Consider the following 20,749-nt stretch of genomic DNA (forward strand, 5'->3'; position numbering starts at 1 on the left):
GCAGTGTTACAATGATGAGCAATTATGATATACTTGGCTACTCTGATTAACACAATGATCCAAGACAGTTCCAAAGGACTCATGATGAAAAACTTGCTGTTCACCTCCAGATAGAGAAGTGGTGAACTCTGAGTGCAAACTGAAGTAGAATTTTCTCACTTTATTTATTTTTGCTTTTTTGGGGGAAATATGACCAATATGGAAACATGTTTTGCATGATTTCATATATGTAATTAATCTCATATTGCTTGCCTTCCTTAGTGGAGGAGGGGGAAAATATGAAGGAGGGAGAAAATCTGGAGCTAAAAATTTAAAAACAATTCAAAAAATAAATAAGGAGGGGGAAGTATGAAGATCAATTGAGTCTTTTCATCTGACTTATAGCTGAAAATCTTTTATATGTATATATTGACTTCCCACTAGATTAGAATAAGAGTTTCTTGTGTGTAGGAATTGATTTTCTATTTGAACTACCACAAGTGCTTAGCAAATTCTTTTTCATTCCTTTAGAGTGATATACAAAAAAGAATGATGGTAATTATGTAAATTTCAATGAATATTGTACTTATTCAACAATAAACCAATACTACTTAAGTGCTTTCTATGTACCAAGTTCTATATTAGGCACTGAGGATACAAATAGAAAGAATGAAGTAATCCCTACTGATAAGAAGCTTATACTCTAATATGAAAGACAATAAGTACACATAAAAATATATAAAGCATGAATACAAAAATAAATATATAAATATTCATTTGACTGTATATACAAAGAGATGTATACAAAGTATATGCAGAGAGGTCATTTAACTGGCTGGAGAAGTAGAAAAGTCTTCTTGTTTAATATTGCATTTGAACAAAATTTTTTTTAATTATTATTTTGTTTTCTTATAGTACAATAATATTCCATCACAGTCATTTACTATAGCTTGTTTAGTCATTCCCCAATTAATTCCCGTAGCAAGCCTAAAAAGAGCTGCTTTAAATATTTTTGTATAAATAGATCCTTTTATCCTCCCCTCCTCCCTTTTTAAAAATGTCTTTAAGATATAGACTTAAAAGTAATTTTACTGGATTAAAGGTATGTAGAGTTTTATAATCCTCTGAGTATAGTTCTAAATTGCTTTCCAGAATGGTTGGGTCAGTTTACAACTCCACCAGCAGTGCATTAATGTCCCAGTTTCCCCACATTACCTCTAATATTTGTCATTTTCCTTTTGTTGTCATATTAGCCAATCTAATAGGTGAGAGATGATATATCAGTGATTTTAATGAGCGTTTCTCTCTCTCTTAGACTTTTTTTTTTTAATATAACGATAGGTAGCTTTGATTTATTTTTGAACTGCCTGTTCATATTCTTTGAGCATTTACCAATTTTAGAATGACTTGTACTTTTAAAAATTTGACTTAGTTCCCTATGAATGAGATAAGGTGAGATCTCTCTCAGGACAGTTATGAAAATCAAGTAAGCCTTCATCTACTTCAAAGTTGGAGTAGGCCTTGAGCATTGACTCGAGGGCATACCTAAGTCCCCTTCCTGCTATCCTCCCATGACATCATTTTCTCACTACTTCAATCAAATATGGGTAACTGTGTACTTATTGGCTAAGTTCAATTTCTTGGGTAGTTCCCTCATTTAGAATGTAAGAACTTCAGCCAATGAGGATGATGTTCAGTGATGGGGGGGGGGTTTGCATTAGGGACTATTTAAAGTGTAAAATCTGTCCCAAAAGGTGCCTCCTCCTTTCTATTGCTTGTTCTACAGGAGAGATGCCTGCTTCTCACAAAAACATACAATAAACTTTTTATTAAATGGTGAACACTCACCATTCTGAGCCACACACCTATATATTTGAGAAATGAGGGCTTTATCAGGGATACTTGTTGCAAATTCCCTTCCCCAGATATTTTTCTTTTTAATTTTGGTTACATTGGTTTTGTTTGTGCAAAAAGTTTTAAATTTTATACAATCAAAATTATCTATTTTATATTTTGTTACACACTCTGTATTTTCTTTGGTACTAAATTCTTTCCTAAACTATCCAGATCTATGGATCTGATAGATAAAACTAATTTCCTTATACAATTTTCCAAGCAATTTTTGTCAAATAAGGAGGTTTTAATTCTTAAAGCTTGGATATTTGGATTTATCAAACACTAAATTATTATGGTCATTTACTATTGAATATTGTATACCTAATCTTTTTCATTGATCCACCATTCTATTTCTTAGTACTAGATTGTTTTGATAATTATCACTTTATATCAGAATTTCAGATCTGGTATGGCTAGATCACATTCTTTCACAGTTGCTTTTCATTGATTCCTTTGATTTTTTTTTTTTTTTAGAATTTTTTTTTCACAGTATATATGCATGAGTAATTTTTTTTTATAATATTATCCCTTGTATTCATTTTTCCAAATTATTCCCCCCTCCCTCTACTCCCTCCCCCGATAACAGGCAATCCCATACATTTTACATGTGTTACAATAAAACCTAGATACAATATATGTGTGTAAATACCATTTTCTTGTTGCACATTAAGTATTAGATTCCGAAGGTATAAGTAACCTGGGTAGATAGATAGTAGTGCTAACAATTTACATTCACTTCCCAGTGTTCCTTCTCTGGGTGTAGTTATTTCTGTCCATCATTGATCAACTGGAAGTGAGTTGGATCTTCTTTATGTTGAAGATATCCACTTCCATCAGAATACCTCTTCATACAGCATTGAAGTGTACAGCGATCTTCTGGTTCTGCTCATTTCACTCAGCATCAGTTGATGTAAGTCTCTCCAAGCCTCTCTGTATTCCTCCTGCTGGTCATTTCTTACAGAGCAATAATATTCCATATCCTTCATATACCATAATTTACCCAACCATTCTCCAATTGATGGGCATCCATTCAACTTCCAGTTTCTAGCTACAACAAAAAGAGCTGCCACAAACATTTTGGCACATACAGGTCCCTTTCCGCTCTTTATTATTTCTTTGGGATATAAGCCCAATAGCAGCAATGCTGGGTCAAAGGGTATGCACAGTTTGATAACTTTTTGGGCATAGTTCCAAATTGCTCTCCAGAATGGCTGGATTCTTTCACAACTCCACCAACAATGTATCAGTATCCCAGTTTTCCCACATCCCCTCCAACATGCATCATTATTTTTTCCTGTCATCTTAGCCAATCTGACAAGTGTGTAGTGGTATCTCAGAGTTGTCTTAATTTGCATTTCTCTGATCAGTAGTGATTTGGATTCTTTTGATATTTTTGATCTTTTGTTCTTCCAGATGAATATTATTAATTTTTCTAGCTCTATAAGATAATTTTTGATTGTTTTACTAGTATACCATGAATATCTAATCTAATTTTAACTGTGTTAATTTTATTTATATGAAAGCTTTTAAATTTTATGCAAGAAAAATTGTCCATTTTGTTTTCTATGTTTGTCTTTATCTATTTTTTGTTATAAACACTTTCTTTCTCATAAATATGAAAGGTGATTTCTTGCCTTATTCTCTTAATTTATTTATGCCATTATTTATATCTATCATGTATCTATGTATCCATCCATGTATCTGTTTGTATGGTATGAGATGTTGGTTTATTCTTAATTTCTGCCAGACTTTTTCCAGGTTTTCTCAGATTTTTTTTTCTCAGTCCTTACTTCACTAGCTATAGTCTTTCAGTTTATTGAAAACTATAATACTGTATTCATTTGCTTATAAATGTTGCGCATTTCATCTGTTGCAGAAATTAACTTCTATCTTTAATGGGTGTTTAATTGTTTTGATGATTTCTGCCTTGTAATATAGTTTGAGGGATTGTTGACTAACAGTATCAGGTCAGGATTCAGAAAGAGCTGAGTTCAAATTCAGCCTCTAACACTTACCAGCTTTGTAACCCTACACAAGTCATATCACTCTGTTCACCTCCGTTTCCTCATTTGTAAAATGAATTGAAGGAATAAACAACAAACCACTTCATATCTTTGCCAAGAGAACCCCAAATGGTGTGATGAAGAGTCAGACATGACTGAAACAACTGAAAAACAAATTCGGTTCAAAATTGAGGTTTCCTTTTTTTTTTTCATTTTTCCATTGAAATTCTTTTTATTCTTTAGAGTGAATTTCATGATTTTCCCCCTTAGTTCAATAAAATAATCTTTTAGTAGGTTAATTTGTACGGTACTGAAAATGTACAAATATTTCCTTTGTGACAAATCTGGTTATCAACAACTGAGTATATGTTAATCATTATGTTTTGGGTTTTTTTTTTTCCATGTAAAAAAGTTATTTACACATCTATGAATGAGTATATTATCTTCTTAGTACCCAGTATCTATTTATTTATGAATTACTGGTCATGAAAAAGTATAGAGTTAGATTATCACTTTTGTGTGATTGTAAAAATATTTTTGAATAAAGTCAGTAATGACATTAAACATTACTGCTGACTGAATATGTCATTGGAATTAAGTCTATAAGTCCTCTATGTACACATATAGGAAGAAATACCTATTGAATTTACATTTATTTAGTCTTAACTTTTATTAAATAAAAAATAGAGGTAAAATAAAAAATGCTAATATACCTTAGCTTTTATTGAAGAGTTATCTTTTCCCCACAAATTACTACATTGGATTATATTTCATTTTTCTAATTTTGTCATTGTTCTTAATATTTTTGTTCCTCATAGGAGATTCACATGGGGCATTGTGTAAATCTTACTGATGGTGCTGTTGAAGCTGTTCTTACTTGCTGCCCTCAGATACATATTTTACTCTTTCATGAATGCCCTCTAATAACAGGTTAGTTTGCTATCATATGAATACTTCTTTTTGCTGGCCTTCAGGAATTATTTATTTTCACTTTTCAAGTTTTGTAATCAATATTTGTGAAGTTTATATGTAACATTAGGATTGAAACGCAATATTTGTGTCCTATAAAATAAATAAATTGAAATAAATGGAGCTTTTGTAGGTCACTTTCCAATATACTTCGTCTGTCTTATATGATCTTGGAGATTAGTCATGGACAGAACTGCACTTACCATATTTAACTACTTAATTCTAACTATAGTTATTTCACATCTGTTCTATAGAATCTCTGGGTTAACTTTATTTTGTTTGTTTTGATCTCACTATTATTACAATTTAGTATCAAGGGTAAACTGTCTGGTCAGTGTCATGTTGACAAGGGGAGGCCTGAAATTCTCTCTCTCTCTCTCTGACTTTGGAAATGAGCCATGAGGTAGATATGTCTATAAAAATATCTTTCAAAGAAGGAGTAACTTTAAAAATCCATTAGCTTAAAAATTCCAATATTATTTTAGATATATATCTAGACAGGAAGTAAGAATGTATGAACAATAGTGAATTTTCAAACACTTCCCCCATCATTACCTGACTCCAAACTACCTTTCTAGTCTTGTTTCATACTATTCTTTTTCTTGTACTATACATTCCAACCAAACTTGTATTCATCCTATATTTTTTAGGCATGTCTCTTCATGTAGAATGAAAGATCCCTAATAGGAAATGTTTGTTTGTTTGTTTGTTTTTTGTCTCTGCATCCCTAGGGCACAGGGCTTACTTAGTAAGTACTTATTGACTGATATTAGTATTTTTTTTCTTGGATTCTACTGTCAGTTTTCATTTCATTTTGCATAATGGGAATGAAAGGCACTGTAATTATTAAATTATCCAAAGATAGTTTTAATCCAGTAAAAAAAAAAAAAATTCACCGTTTACTTGAATAATTTGTTGTTGCCAAGTAAACCAGAAAATAAGGGATGATTTCTTGTTCAAAGGTAATGCCACTAGGATTCATGACCTTTTACCTTTTACTCCTAGAACAGTACTCTTGTCTCATAATGTCCTCTCAAGTATAATATAAAATAAGTTTTATTATGATGTACATATAATTTCACTGAAGTTGGACAGAACTATATAGTAAATACAGCATAACTACAACAAAGGATGTACAATACTAAATTCTCTATACTAGACTTAAAAAATTGTTCAAGTTCTTTCATATTTTCCCTATTATATCCTTGAGGTAAAATACCCTTGCATTTCTGCTCTTTCTTGCTAATTCAGTCCCAACCCAAGCTTGCTTTCTTTTAAAATTTCCTTTTATCACAGCTAAAATATTTTTCTTTTTGGACTCCAGTATATATCTCACCTTACAGTCAAAATTATATCCATTTATATCCTAACTTGCTTCTATTGCTCAAATTTCTTATAAAATTCTCCTTAAAACAGAAGTCTGTTTTAAATTTCTGTTCTTTCAGTCATGTTATATGTCTGTAAGGCATAGAATACTTCAGTCTCCAAAGAATTATAGTAACACAAAAGGCTGTGAAAGATATGAGATATGAATTGCCTCACATTTCCATTAACAAATTCCCAAATAAATTATAAAAGAAAAGTATATGCAGGAAATGAATTTAGGTCTTGGTTGGATCAAGGAATTTTTATTCAAGCATCTGCAAAGGAAGAATAGTCTCCACATGCACAGAGTCTTAATGTTATTTTTTAAAAAGTTCTTCACCAAGATTAGATTGTGAACTCCTTGAAAACAGGGACTGTTTTTTGCCTCTTGTATTTTCAGTGCTTAGTATAGTTTCTGACAAATAGTAGATGCATAATAAATGTTGATTGAATGACTAAGAAGAGTAAAAACCAAAAAGACAAAGTTAGTATTCAGTTGAATCAGTAGAAAACAGTGTTAGAATTATGGTTAAAACAATGAGAATTGTGAACATTTTAAAAGTATTTAGCTATTACAACCTCCATAGAATCCTACTCTGATAACTTATGTTTCATTGAAAACTTATGTTTCTAGAAAACTATACCCGTGGAACATAAGTTGTGATAGGTTCTATCCTGCTGAAAGGGCTGTTTTAACAGCCTAATTAAATATGGACAGATTCTTTGCCAGTAATATGGCCTTTTGGTAATATATGGTTTGGTGATTGCAACTTACTAAACAAAGAAAAATGTAAAATGGCTCTCAGTTGTATATGGTATCCTTCTACTTCTTTAGCAATGATAGCTAACTGAAGGAAAGGAGGACAGAATGTGCTAAGAATCATTCAGTTTAACAACTGTCTATAAACTTTAATTTGTCTGTCTTACTTTAAATGTGTGAGTCTTACCAGAACCAACAAATGGATCTAATACTGGAGAGGCTGGATCATATATTAAGCTTGATGGTTTTATTATAAATAAACCAAGAGAAAGAAAGAAATTGCCATTAAATAATACTCCTTGGAGAGACAAGGAAAGGAGTTGGGGTTTTTTCCATATACCTAAAGGCAACAAGAAATATTAATTTATTGTCTATTTGATTTTCTCATAGTTCAACTCTTGTAGTTATTGTGTTAAAAGTCCATCATGAAAGTAAGTTCTGCTTATGTACCAACACTGGCTATAAAAGATGAAAAAGTAGAAAAGTTTACTCAAAAACCAAAATGGGCCATTCATATTAAACATTCATTTAGATACTCATTGTGAATGTGAGAATGATGAAAAAAATATGGGAAAGCATATTCAAGAAGATGGTATCGAACTGACAAATATGTAGAGTATGATGTCTCATATCTGTATATTGTGAATAGTGACAAAAAGAATTGATAGATGCTGGTAAGCTTCTTATATATGACATAAATATACATGTGTGTGTGTGTATAATATATATCATATAACATCACAAAAAGGCTATTTTGTGATCTCCAAAGAACTTCACAAAAATGAAATTAATTTTATCTTGATAGGAAAAACTCATTATTATTGTGATAGTTATCTCTGAATTAGCCACTTGTATACTCTCAGATTATTAACTTGTCAGAGAAATATTGAAATTAAGAATTAATATATAGGGGCAGCTGGGTGGTGCAGTGGATAGATTCAGAAGACTGTGAGTTCAGATCCATTCAGTGATCCTGGGCAACCCTGATTGCCTTCCCCCCAAAAGAATAAGTAGCTAAAAGAAACATTTATAATGAGAAAAAGTAACAGTATTCAGTTATAATAACTCAATCCTGAATCCTAAAAATGTAATAATTAAAAATTGTAAATGATGAAAGAAATAGTAACAATATCTTTTATAGTAATTTATACAGCATTATCAACTATGTAAATCAACCATAATAACAAAATCGAAAGAACCCAGAAAACACTTTAGTCAGCAAACAATTGTTTTACTAGATAAGCAAAAGAAATGGTAAAGAGAACACCTGCTTAGAATATGACTTTGTAAAATCTTAACAAAAGATAATGGATGATTATGAGAAGTAACATCTCCAAATAGGAAAAAGTAGTGGAGAAAGCAAAACCAGTATAAAGAAATTTTGCTAAGACATCCACTTAAGCAAAGTTTCCTTCTCCCAAAAAATAAAAGGAATTTAAAGATGAAAATGAAAGAGTAACAAGAAAAATAACCAAGATTATTATAACAGACTTTCAGCATCAAAAACAGAGTCTACATTTGGACTTTTAATAACAGTCCCATATGTGCTTATAGAGGAAGTAGAAAAGACAGTAAAGAGAAAAAAAGGCAACCTAATTAGACTAAATTTATTTAGGAGAGATCCATACTGGAAATGATACAACTATGAGGATTTCAAGGAACCAATATGAAATCTATCCAAAAGATTATGAAAAACATGGAGGAAAAATTCAGATCTTATTCCACACCACTCCCATCAGAGACAACCAAGAGAGCACTAGCAATTACCAGCATAAATCCTTTACCATCTATATAAAATCTTAGAGTCATCTCTCTCTGTCTCTCTCTCACCCATTTCTTCTCACTCTGTCTTTCTCTTTTTCTCTTTCGTGTGTGTGTGTGTGTATGTGTGTATGTGTGTGTGTGTGTGTGTGTGTGTACACACATTTATCAGTATGGGTGGGAAGAGAGAGGTCAAATTTGATATTAGTCAAGAACATTAAGGTTTTGGCAAGCAATATTCAATAGCAGACTTTTGGTGAATTGGACCTAACTTAGCAGTGTCCTGGTAGTTTTGGCATGAAATAAGGTACTCATAAATCACTTCACTAACAGAAGGAGGCTTAGTTAGCTATATAGCATAGAAAGGATATGTAAAAAGATACTGTACTCAGCTTTGATAAACTCCTCCATATAGGAAAGGATTTGGTCAATGAGATAAGTCATAGATATCTGCTATCTAGATATCTTAACTATCTCCTTTAGCTTGGTGAAAATTTGATAAGCATTCTATCTATGCTTTTTCCCAAGTCACAAATTAAAAAAAAAATTCTTGGGACATCTCTCTAGTCTAATGTTCCAGACTTCTGTGATCAGAACTTTTATTGCTCTTGGGTAAGCAGGAAGTGACATTAATATGGCCTGAAGCCATGAGGAAGCTCTACTAGTAGCTAGGTGGATTGAATCTTAACATCATAGGACAAGTCAAATTTTGGGAATAGCTTTCTTGGCTTTTAAAAAAAACTTACTCTATATAATTTGGATCATATCTTTACTATTTCATATGATTAAAAGATGTGACTACAAGTTTATCCTGTGCTAATTAATATGTTAGTATTTGATTTGGATGTACAAAATACTATCTTAAAGGCCCTCTTTCATTATATATAATGAAGTGTAAATGTAAAAGATAAGCAAAGGACAACCTATATTCTCCATTAATATCCACACAATGGAGAATTGAAGGAACCCTTTCTCATCCCCCAAAAGTTTACAGGATTCCTATGTGGATGATTATGGAGGACCCTGGATATTAATTACACAGGATGAGATATCAAAATTATAGTACTTATAAAAGTGCCATTTATCCATGATGTCTAAGTTATTTTTTGATCTTAGCTTTCAAGTAATCCAATAATTCAATTATATCTCCTTGAATCTGTTCTATTAGTTTTTTCTCAATCAGTTATTTTACTTTTTTTCTTTTTTTTTCATTCTTTTCATGATGTCTCATAAAGTCATTAGATTCCACTTGTCTATTTCTAGTATTTAAGGAAATATTTTTTTCAGTGAGCTTTGTGCCTCTTTTCATTTGGCCTATCCTGCTTTTTAAGGAGATTTTTTTTTCAGTGAATTTTGTATCTCTCTTTTCATTTGGCCAATTTTGCTTTTTAAGTAGTTCTTTTCATTATTAACTTTTGGGCCTTTTACCAAGCTGTTAATTCTCTGTTCATAATTTTCTTGAATTACAATCATTTCTTTTTCCAATTTTTCTTCCACCATTCTAACTCAAGAATTCTCTTTAGATTTGTGTTCCGTGAAGACTATGCATGTAAGTTGTTTTCACATTATCTTCTTCTGAATTTCTATCTTGATCATCTCTGTCATCATGTTAGCTTTTTGTGGTCAAGTTCTTTTTTTGTCATTTGCTCATTTTCCCAACCTATTTCTTGACTTTGAACTTTATTTTAAAGTTGGGCTGTGCTCATCTGGGATTAAAGAGAATCTCTCCTTGAGAACCAGTGATGCCAGATTAACTATCATTCCTTTAGTTACTCAATAAAGGAACACTAAAGATAAAGTTTACCTAAATTTTAGCAAAGCCTTTAATGAATTATCCCATAGCAACTATATGGGAAAGATAGAGAGCTATGGGTTAAATGATAATATAATTAGTGGTTTCAGAATTCTTTGAATAACTAGATGGAAAGAGGATCACTTTGGAAGGAGTTTTACTGTAGGTCACAAGGATTTGTGCTTTTCCCTCTTCTGTACGAATTTTTTTTTTAATTTGTGACTTGGGAAAAAGCATAGATAGAATGCTTATCAAATTTTCACCAAGCTAAAGGAGATAGTTAATATATTGGATATCAGACTTAATATTCAAAAAAGTCATGGCTGTTTAGAATTCTGAGCTGAGGCCCATAATGTAACATTAGATAAAGATAACTGTAAAGGTTTATAATGTAGTTAAAACTTAAATAAAGAGTTTTAGAGAAATTGTTATACAGCAGATTATGTGAAAAAAGATCTGGCTGTGTTAGTTGAAAGCTCAGTATGAGTCAATATAAGCCAAATCAAACACCCAATATTCATTAAGTGCCTACTTTGTGCCACTGGAATTTAAAAAAGTACAATTAATTAAAAAATCCCAGGTCATAAGGAACTTATATTCTAATGAGGAGATAAATATATAGAGAGAATTGATTCAAATTTATAAGAACTCAAAGCCATTCTCCAATTGATAAATGGTCAAATGATATGAACAGGTAATTTTCAGATGAAGAAATTAAAACCATTTCTAGTCATATAAAAAGGTGCTCCAAATAACTATTGTTCAGAGAAATGCAAATTAAGACAACTCTGAGGTACCACTACACACCTATCAGATTGGCTAAGATGAAAGGAAAAGATAATGACGAATGTGGGAAGGGATGTGGGAAAACTGGGACACTGATGAATTGCTGGTGGAGTTGTGAACAGATCTAAACATTCTGGAGAGCAATTTGGAACTATGCTCAAAAAGTTATAAACTGTGCATACCCTTTCACCCAGCAGTGCTTCTACTAGGCTTTTATCCCAAAGAGATCTTAATGGAGGGAAAGGGACCCATATGTGCTAAAATGTTTGTGACAGCGCTTTTTGTAGTGGCAAGAAACTGGAAACTGAGTGGATGCCCATCAGTTGGAGAATGGCTAAACAAGTTGTAGTATATGAATATTATGGGATATTATTGTTCTATAAGAAACGATTAGCAGAATGATTTCAGAGAGGCCTGGAGAGACTTATATGAACTGATGCTAAGAGAAATAAGCAGGACAGGAGATCATTGGCATGGCAACAGCAATATTATATGACAGTCAATTTTGATGGATGTGGTTCTTTTCAATAATGAGATGATTCAGGCCAGTTCCAATGATCTTCTGATGAAGAGAGCCATCTACACCCAGAGAGAGGAATGGTTGAATCATTATGTAACTGTTAAGGAACAGGTCAATTCTCTGAGAGCCTTCCACAGCTGTGGATCATAACATCTGAAAGAGTTGTAAAGCAGCCTTTATTAACACAGATGTTGTAGACTGTGAATTAAATAAAATGGAGGCAGAGGGAAGAGAAGGGAGGTCAGACAATGCAACGGCCTCTCAGTCTCCTTGTATTATCCTCTCACACAGGGAGATCCATTCTGCAGGTCTGGATTGGATCTCCAGCAGCCATTGTCAGGTGGCTCCTGTGTATTCCAATATGTTACACTTTAGTATCAATGCATTGGTGTCTCAGTTTTCCCATATCCCCTCCAACATTTGTCATATTCCTTTTTTTGTCATATTAGCCAATCTGATAGGTGTCAGGTGGTAGCTCAGAATTATCTTAATTTTTATTTAATTATTTATTTTAATTTTATTTGACTTTAATATTTAATTATTTATAATTATTTTAAATTTTATTTAATAGTTATTTAGAGCATTTTTTCATGACTTCAGATAGTTTTGATTTGGTTTTTGTGAGGAAATTGAGGTTAAGTGACTTGCTCAGAGTCACACAGGTAAGAGGCCAGATTTGAACTGAGGTCTTTCTGACTCAGGAGTGCCATCTACTGTGCCATCTAACTGCCCCTGACTTTAGTTATTCTAGATTTCTTCCCCTGAAAACTGCTTGCTCATTTCTTTTGACCATTTATCAATTGAGGAATGGCTCTTATTTCTATAAATTTGACAAATACATTTGTCTTTATTAGAGAAACTAGTTGTAAACTTTTTTTTTCAGCTATGATTACTCTGTATTTCCCTCCATTCTATTTTCCCCAATTATCCTACTTTCTTTTTCACCCTGTCCATTCTCAAAAGTGTTTTTTTCTGACTTTAATATCACCCAATCCACCCTCCCTTTTATCAGATCTCCTGCCTGCTCTCATTTCTGTCCTTTCCAACTTTCCTCTATGGTTAGGTAGAATTCTATACGCAACTGAGTATGTATGTTATTCCCTCTTTGAGTCAATTCTAATGAAAATAAGATTCACACAGTGCCCCTCCCTCACCCTACCTTCCAACTCTTGCATGTCCACTCACACAGTGGACTTCCAAGCATTTATAAGTCTTAGATGATTTTTGGATTGTTAGTAAGCAAAAAGTTAATCACTCCAGAGCTAATCTGGTGTTAGACTTTTCTATTTTAGCTAAGAAAATCTTTGACAGACAGATACAGATCATAACCTCTACCTTTCCAGTTTGATGAACTTGCCAGAATACACATACCACTAGCATAGTTTTCTAAACCTAGGGTCACTTCCACACTATGGTGAAGCCTCAAAGTAGGACTTCATTCATGGAAGTTCTTTAATATAGTAAAGATACAAAGATAATTTAGGCCTGATAAGTTTTCTGATTGGATTCTTAAGAGAAATAAGGTGAGAGTAAATTATTTATTTAAATTTCAACTTGATATAAAATTAAGTCAATAACTAAAAAATACACATGATCAGTTCAGACAAGGATAATATAATCAATGGACTATATAACATATAAGAATATACTTTTTTCCTCCTTCATGCAAAATATTTCAGTAGAAACTAAATTTAACCTGTCATGTAAATCTTGTATAGTTTCTAGTAACACTTCATTGTTTTGCATATGAAAAAGAGACTTGGATTTTTCATTTTAACTGAGTTAGTTGCAATATTTTGCTATTTCACAAGAACTGATGCCTATATGATAGCTCTGAATTTTTCTAAGTGTCATTTTTTTCTCATTTGACTCCACTTATACCTTATGATATTTATAAGAAAATTGGCCAGGATTAGACATATATTTTGTGGCTTTGAAACAGAGTTATGTTACATGGACCAAAAAGACAATGTTTTCCTTACAGTGCGCTAATTAGAGCTTAGACTTGTTTCTCATTTTACTTCTGTAGGATACTTTAAGTTAAATTCTACAGAATTCTGCTTCAGTTTATTATTATGAATAAACTAAAAGTAGGAAAAATATCATTACTGTTTAATGTTCAACAGTTTTGGTTTTGTCTGTGACTGTTTTATTTAAAAAGGCTATATGAAAACAGCCATGCCAAAGAATAACAAATCTGCCATGAAATAGACTCTGTATCATCTTCATGTATCTTCATTTACTATGGGTTATTTATTGTGATTTTTCTTTTATAGATCATTCCAGAGAAGTCCTGGAGCGGTTAGTGGGCCCGAACAAAATCAAACAAGTAACCTGGACTGTTTATTGATGCTTATTAAAATTACAATGATTTTGCAATTTTTTTCTGGAAATGACTATGGAGATTGACTTTCCATTTTTATTCTAAGCATGCCATATTGATTTATTGGGGTTTTTAAACTGTCAGTCACAAAATGACTAGTTATATCTATGGATATACTAAATTTTGCTTTAATGGTAAAACTAAACTCTTCCAAAATACAAACAATATTGTTGCCATTTATTTTTGTTTAGGGAGTCACTACTTTTTAAAAGGTATTACTGTTGTGACTATGACCTTTCTCATTCTTTGGGTTTTTATATTTTTTTACACAGTAAAACCCCATGTGAAATATGTACAGGTTAAAAATGATCAATTTTCCCTGATGCTTCTCTTTCATTCCTAAATAATTGATGAATGACCACTAGGAAAATAGTTTAATTAAATCTCTTCTTATTCCCACCTTTTTGATGGTTAAGGGCCCATCTGCTAAATAGCAAATCTGATCATAAACCCTGAACATTTTCTTTTGAATTGGTCCTTCAGCAATCAAACATTTTAGTAATAGGGAATTTAACCTATTATTCAGCAGAGAAGTGTGGTATCAATTTGGTTTTATCACCAGCCTATGATTTGATTTATTCAGTCTTTCTTGGCTTTCTTCCTCAAATATTTGCAGTTTATTTTCTTAGAACTGATGATGTTAAAAAAAAAAATTGGGGATACTTGAAATAAAATCATTATGATTAGACTCAGAAAGATTGAACAAAGTGATGCCTCAAAGATTTCTGGTCTGCTTCATGTTTAGTAGAAAGCAGAAAATGCCCTGTTGTTTGTTTTGTCGTCTTATTGGAAGACATTTTATAGACCCTTTTTTGGAAAGAATTAAGGTAGAGCTTTGTAAGCTTTGTAAGAATATTTTAGGAAAAAATTGATGTTACTATTTGTAACATTTGAAGCAACTACCAGAGTACTACCTTCCTGTAGTACAGGAAGGTAAGCCTTCATCAAAACTAATGTCTGAGGAAATGCAGGAACAGTGGTAATTGACTTTCCATGACCTACTTATTCCTATAGGAATTTGAGCGCTATTAAATAGATGAACTGCTATTTTGATTCCTAAACATAATTTACCAAAAACAACCACCTAGGAAGGAAAAGAAAAATTAAAAGCCACCATGCATTGAGAGGAAATTTGAACTTTAGGGTTGACTTGTTTTTCAGTATCATCAATGCCACAATTTAAGTTTCTAAAATTATGACTCATGATGACCCTTTTTTTTTTCCCTCCATAAATACAGATGAGTAGTGAAGTCACTAAACTAAGCTAAGGAAGGTAAACTGAATTTACTATGTTTTAACTACAGAACTAAAATTTAAAAGTTTGAGGGGTGATTTCCTGTTACTTTGAATTTTATTTTTTACTTCCTCACATTCAGAAAGGAACTTTTTATTTTCAGGAAAAAGGAGCCATGTGGTTATATACTGATAATATGCAGTTTCCAAATAAAATGTTAACCTTATGTTTCTTTAAATTGAAGTATCTAGATCAAATGTCATCACAAATCTTTTTTTTTCAGTTATTCAAGAATTGAAAGGGCATTATGAACTACTAATTTATCCCAATGATCTGAAAATGGGACTCTTTCTTTGTGCATGTTTAGATAAGCATTTTTCCTTAAGGAGGAGACTTTATGGAATTCTCTTCTGTAAAACTTCTGTACTATGTCAAGATCTTTCCTGTTTCATTTAAGCATAAAATATAAAAGACTGGGGATGATGGGAAGGGTGAGTAGAGAGAATGGCAGTGTATGGAACAAAGTTGTTTTAAATGTTTTGATCGAAGAGATTTGTATTCAGCATTATTTCTGGCTATTTTATATAGTCACCACTGGTTACTTTATAAATCTTATTAGTTGACATTGTTATTACAAAAATAATGTCTTTGTACAAATGTTTAAAAGGGATAGAATTGGTTTTTTTCTTGAGCCTGATATTGTTCTGAAAGTTAAAACACAATAAAATTTAATGCCAAATATACAGCAAAGTCTACATTTTATTTTAGGTAATTTGCATAATCACTTCCAAGCAATTAAAGTCATTTACAAGATACTGTATTTTTTAAAAGGAACATACAAGATATTTGGGTTTTGTTTTACAATTTTTTTCATAAACTTGTCTGAGTTCTACTGTTTTGTTTCTTATTTTCCAGGAAAGTTAATGATCATTTTCATTAATTCAAAAAATATTTTGTATATAGAGAATTGACTCTAAATTATAAGAAATAAAACCATTCTCCAATTGATGAATGGTCAAAGGATATGAACAATTTTCAGATGAAGAAATGGAAACTATTTCTAACCATATGAAAAGATGCTCCAAGTCATTATTAATCAAAGAAATGCAAATTAAGACAACTCTGAGATACACTACGTACCTGTCAGATTGGCTAAGATGACAGGAACAAATAATGATGAATGTTGGAGGGGATGTAGGAAAACTGGGACACTGATGCATTGTTGGTAAAATTGTGAATGAATCCAACCATTCTGGAGAGCAATTTGAAACTATGCTCAAAAAGTTCATACACTTTGATCCAGCAGTGTTACTACTGGGCTTATATCCCAAAGAGATCTTAAGGAAGGGAAAGGGATCTGTATGTGCAAAAATATTTGTGGCAGCCCTTTTTTTAGTGACTAGAAACTGGAAATTAAGTGGATGCCTGTCAACTGGAGAATGGCTGAATAAATTGTGATTTATGAATGTTATGGAATATTATTGTTCTGTAAGAAATGATCTGCAGGATGATTTCAGAGAGGCCTGGAGAGACTTACATGAACTGATGCTGAGTGAAATGAGCAGAACCAGGAGATCATTGTATACTTCAACAACAATACTATATGATGATCAATTCTGATGGACGTGGCTCTCCTCAACAGTGAGATGATCCAGCTACACCCAGTGAAAGAAGTATAGGAAATGAGTGTGGACCACAACATAGCATTTCCATTTTTTCTGTTATTGTCTGTTTGCATTTTTGTTTTCCTCTTCAGGTTATTTTTACCTTCTTTCTAAATCTGATTTTTCTTGTGCAGCAGCATACCATATATATATGTATATTGTACTTTAACATATTTAACGTGAAAAAAAAATTTGTATTTAATTGAGAGAATTATATAGTTAGTGTTGTTAATCTGGACAGGACTATAACCTAGGAATAGCTGGAGTCACACAAAGTCCCAGAGACAGGGAAACAAGGTAGTGGTTTAATTAATTACTTTCAGAGTAGAGAACCAATCTTCAAAAATTGAAGTTCTCCTGAGGAGAGCTGCTTCTTCTGGAATAAAGGCACAATTTATATATATATAAAAAATCACAAGTGGGAAGGGAGGATGAAGATAGATTACAACACAGTCATTTCCAGGGCCTGAGAGGTTTCCTACAAAGCCCCCAAGAACAGTTCTTAAATGACTATTTCAAATCTTGAGGGTTGTTACTTGGTGGGGCTCTTTCTGTGACAGGAACAGATAATGCAGTCTTTGATTCATTTAACTTAACATACAGAGGCATTAGAATGTAGTGATTCTAAGAGTAATATCAAGAATTGATTGATAATTTTAAGTTAGATTATGACATTCTTAACTTCCAAGTCAGAATTTGCTGAGAAAATGGTAACTCCAAAAAAATCTAAATTACTAGTATATTCATTACACATATATCAATATATATAATAATTATAATTCCCTTTATAAGCTGGAAGATAAAAAGTACCTTATAGTTAATAAAATCAGATCTTTTGTGGGCAGGGAAAGCACTATGAAGAATTATTGACCCTTGCTCAGCAGTGCTTTTCCTACTACCAGAAACATCAAAACTTAACATTTTTTTTAAAGATGCCAACTCAAATGATTCGTTTCACCTCCAATATTCCTTTCTCATCAGGAACACTGTTATATGTTAATATGATTGTATGAACTCTCTTGTTGCAGATTTTATCATGATCCATAAGCAAACACTATTGAGTGCCTACTATGTGCCAGGTGTCGTGTGAAGATCCAAAGGCAAAACAAAAAAATACAACTAGTATCTCTGGCTCTGTTTGAACTCTGGACTCTTCAACTTTTAAGTTGAATGCTGTCTAGTTCTTTAAAAAGGCTCCCTATTGAAGGTGGCATTTGAACTGAGTTTAAATAAAAATAAAAAATCAGTAAATATTGTTTAATCCCTTACTATGTGCTAGCACTGTGCTAATTACTGATGACACAGAAAAAGATATAGCAAAACAAAATAAGCTCTGCTATCAAGGAACTAACACAGTCTAATGAGGGAGACAATATGAAAACACAAACTTGAACAAACAAGTTATGTGTTAAAAAAAAAAAAAAAAAAAAGACTTCCGGCCAAGATGGCGGCGTGGAGGCAGACAGCTGCTTGAGCTCCTCGTTTTCTCTCAGAACTTACTTCATGACAAGCCTCTGACTTAATGCTTGACCCAGAAAGAAATCCACAAATAATCACCAAGAGAAGACATCCTTGAAAGTCGCCAGAAAAGGTCTGTGTTTGCTCGGGGGAGGGTCAATCAGACTGGGCGCAGACTGAGGGCAGGCAGCCAGAGCAAGACAGGCAGCTCACACAGCTCAGACCAGAGGGGGAGGGGTGTGATCTCTGCCGTTTCTGTGAAAGGGCTTTTGCCCCAGTGTGGATGCTCCATCTTGGCAGCAAGCCAGGAGCGGTGGAGAGGATGTAAACACCGGAGGTGAAGATTAAAACCCCAGAAAGCCAGCGTCTCTCAGAGCCCGGCCACCCCCAACCCCCACCTGGACTGACTTGGTGCGTTCTCGGAGCCTCAGAGCGCAGATTCAGTACAGTCATTGCTGTTCTGTTAGTGGCTCTCTGCTGCCCTACCCCCAATCTGTAGAGGAAGCCCATTAATACCATCCAGCCCCATCCCCCGCAAAACAGACCAATTGTTTCTCTTGTCAGTTTGTTTTCTTTGATTCCTACTCTGACAAAATGAACAAAAAATTCAAAAGGGCTCTAACCATTGACAGCTTCTGTGTGGAGAGGGAGCAGACTTCAAATGCTGAGGAGACTAGGAACAGACTGTCCCCAGATGTATCCCCTGGGAGGGATATAAGCTGCTCCTCAATACAAAAGAACCTCATAGAGGAAATCAAAAAGGCTCTCACAAGAGAGCTGGAAGAGAAATGGGAAAAGGAAAGGGAAGCTTGGCAAGAGAGCCTGGAGAAGTCATCCCATGCATTCAAAGACAGAGTGGATAAAGAAATCAAATCATTGAGAAACAAGATTAGTGAGCTGGAAAAGGTAAACAACTCCAAGGAAAACAGGATTAGTGAGCTGGAAAAAGAAATCAGCTCTCTAAAAAATAATGGATAAATGGATAAAATGGAAAAAAATTCCATAGAAGATAAAAACTCAATTGGACAATTACAAAGAGATATAAAAAAAGTGAGTGAAGAAAATACATCATTGAAAATTAGACTGGAACAAGTAGAAATGAATGACTCAAGGAGAAACCAAGAGGTAGTCAAGCAAAACCAGAGAAATGAAACAATTGAAAAGAATGTCAAGTACCTTACCAGAAAGACAACAGACCTGGAAAAAAGATCCAGGAGAGACAATTTGAGAATAATCGGACTCCCTGAAAAATGGGAGGAAAAAAAGAGCTTGGACACCATTTTCGAGGAAATTATCAAAGAGAACTGCCCAGACATTCTGGAAACAGAGGGTAAAATAGACATTGAAAAAATTCATCAATCACCTACTGAAAGGGACCCTAAAATCAAAACGCCAAGAAATATAGTGGCCAAGTTCAAGAACCATCAGACAAAGGAAAAGATATTGGAAGCTGCTAGAAAAAAACAATTCAGATATGGAGGATCCACAATAAGGATAACCCAGGATCTAGCAGCGTCCACATTAAAAGAACGCAGGGCCTGGAACATGATATTCCGAAAGGCTAAGGAACTTGGTATGCAGCCAAGAATAACTTACCCAGCAAAAATGAGCATCGTTTTCCAGGGAAGAAGATGGACATTTAACGAAATAAATGAATTCCATCTATTTTTGATGAAAAAACCAGACCTACATAAAAGGTTTGATCTTCAAATACAGAACTCAAGAGATTTCTAAAAAGGTAAAAAGAAATCTTGAGAACTATACTTCTGTCAAAAAAATATGTAAAGAACATATGTACAATTTGTCTTAGAAACTAGAGGTGGAAAGGAGATTATATCGTAAATAAGTGTAAACTGGTGGTACTACATCTCATGAAGAGGCAAAGGTAACCTATTATATCTGAGAGAAAGAAAGGAGAGAGATGAACATAGTGTGTATCGATAGACATATTCGATTTATGGTGAAACTTCTTCCACTTCATTGAAAAGTGAAAGGGAAGGAGTAAACTAAGGGGAGGGAATACAGTAATTTCGAGGAAAAGGGGTAAAATAAGGGGAGGATCTTTAAGGTGGGGGAGGGATCCTAAAAAGGGAGGGCTGTGAAAAGCAAGTGGTGTTCACCAGTTTAATACTGGATAGGAGGGTAAAAGGGAAGGAAAGGGGAAAAGCATAAGCATGGG

The 20,749-nt window shown here is 33.2% G+C and overlaps 1 protein-coding gene across 8 annotated transcripts in view; it reads left to right on the forward strand.

The window, feature by feature from the left end:
* Positions 1 to 16,191, forward strand: part of AMN1 (antagonist of mitotic exit network 1 homolog) — a 60,945-nt gene extending 44,754 nt beyond the window's left edge. For all 8 annotated transcript variants that reach the window (XM_074270620.1, XM_074270622.1, XM_074270624.1 and 5 more), the window contains 2 exons: positions 4,697 to 4,808; positions 14,108 to 16,191. In XM_074270620.1, coding sequence (XP_074126721.1) covers positions 4,697 to 4,808; positions 14,108 to 14,181 — 186 coding nt within the window. In that variant the 3' untranslated portion in view covers positions 14,182 to 16,191. The remainder of the gene's footprint in view (positions 1 to 4,696; positions 4,809 to 14,107) is intronic.
* Positions 16,192 to 20,749: the final 4,558 nt, after the last annotated feature.

The sequence above is a fragment of the Sminthopsis crassicaudata genome, chromosome 5, assembly GCF_048593235.1.
Source record: "Sminthopsis crassicaudata isolate SCR6 chromosome 5, ASM4859323v1, whole genome shotgun sequence".
Taxonomy (NCBI): Eukaryota; Metazoa; Chordata; class Mammalia; order Dasyuromorphia; family Dasyuridae; genus Sminthopsis; species Sminthopsis crassicaudata.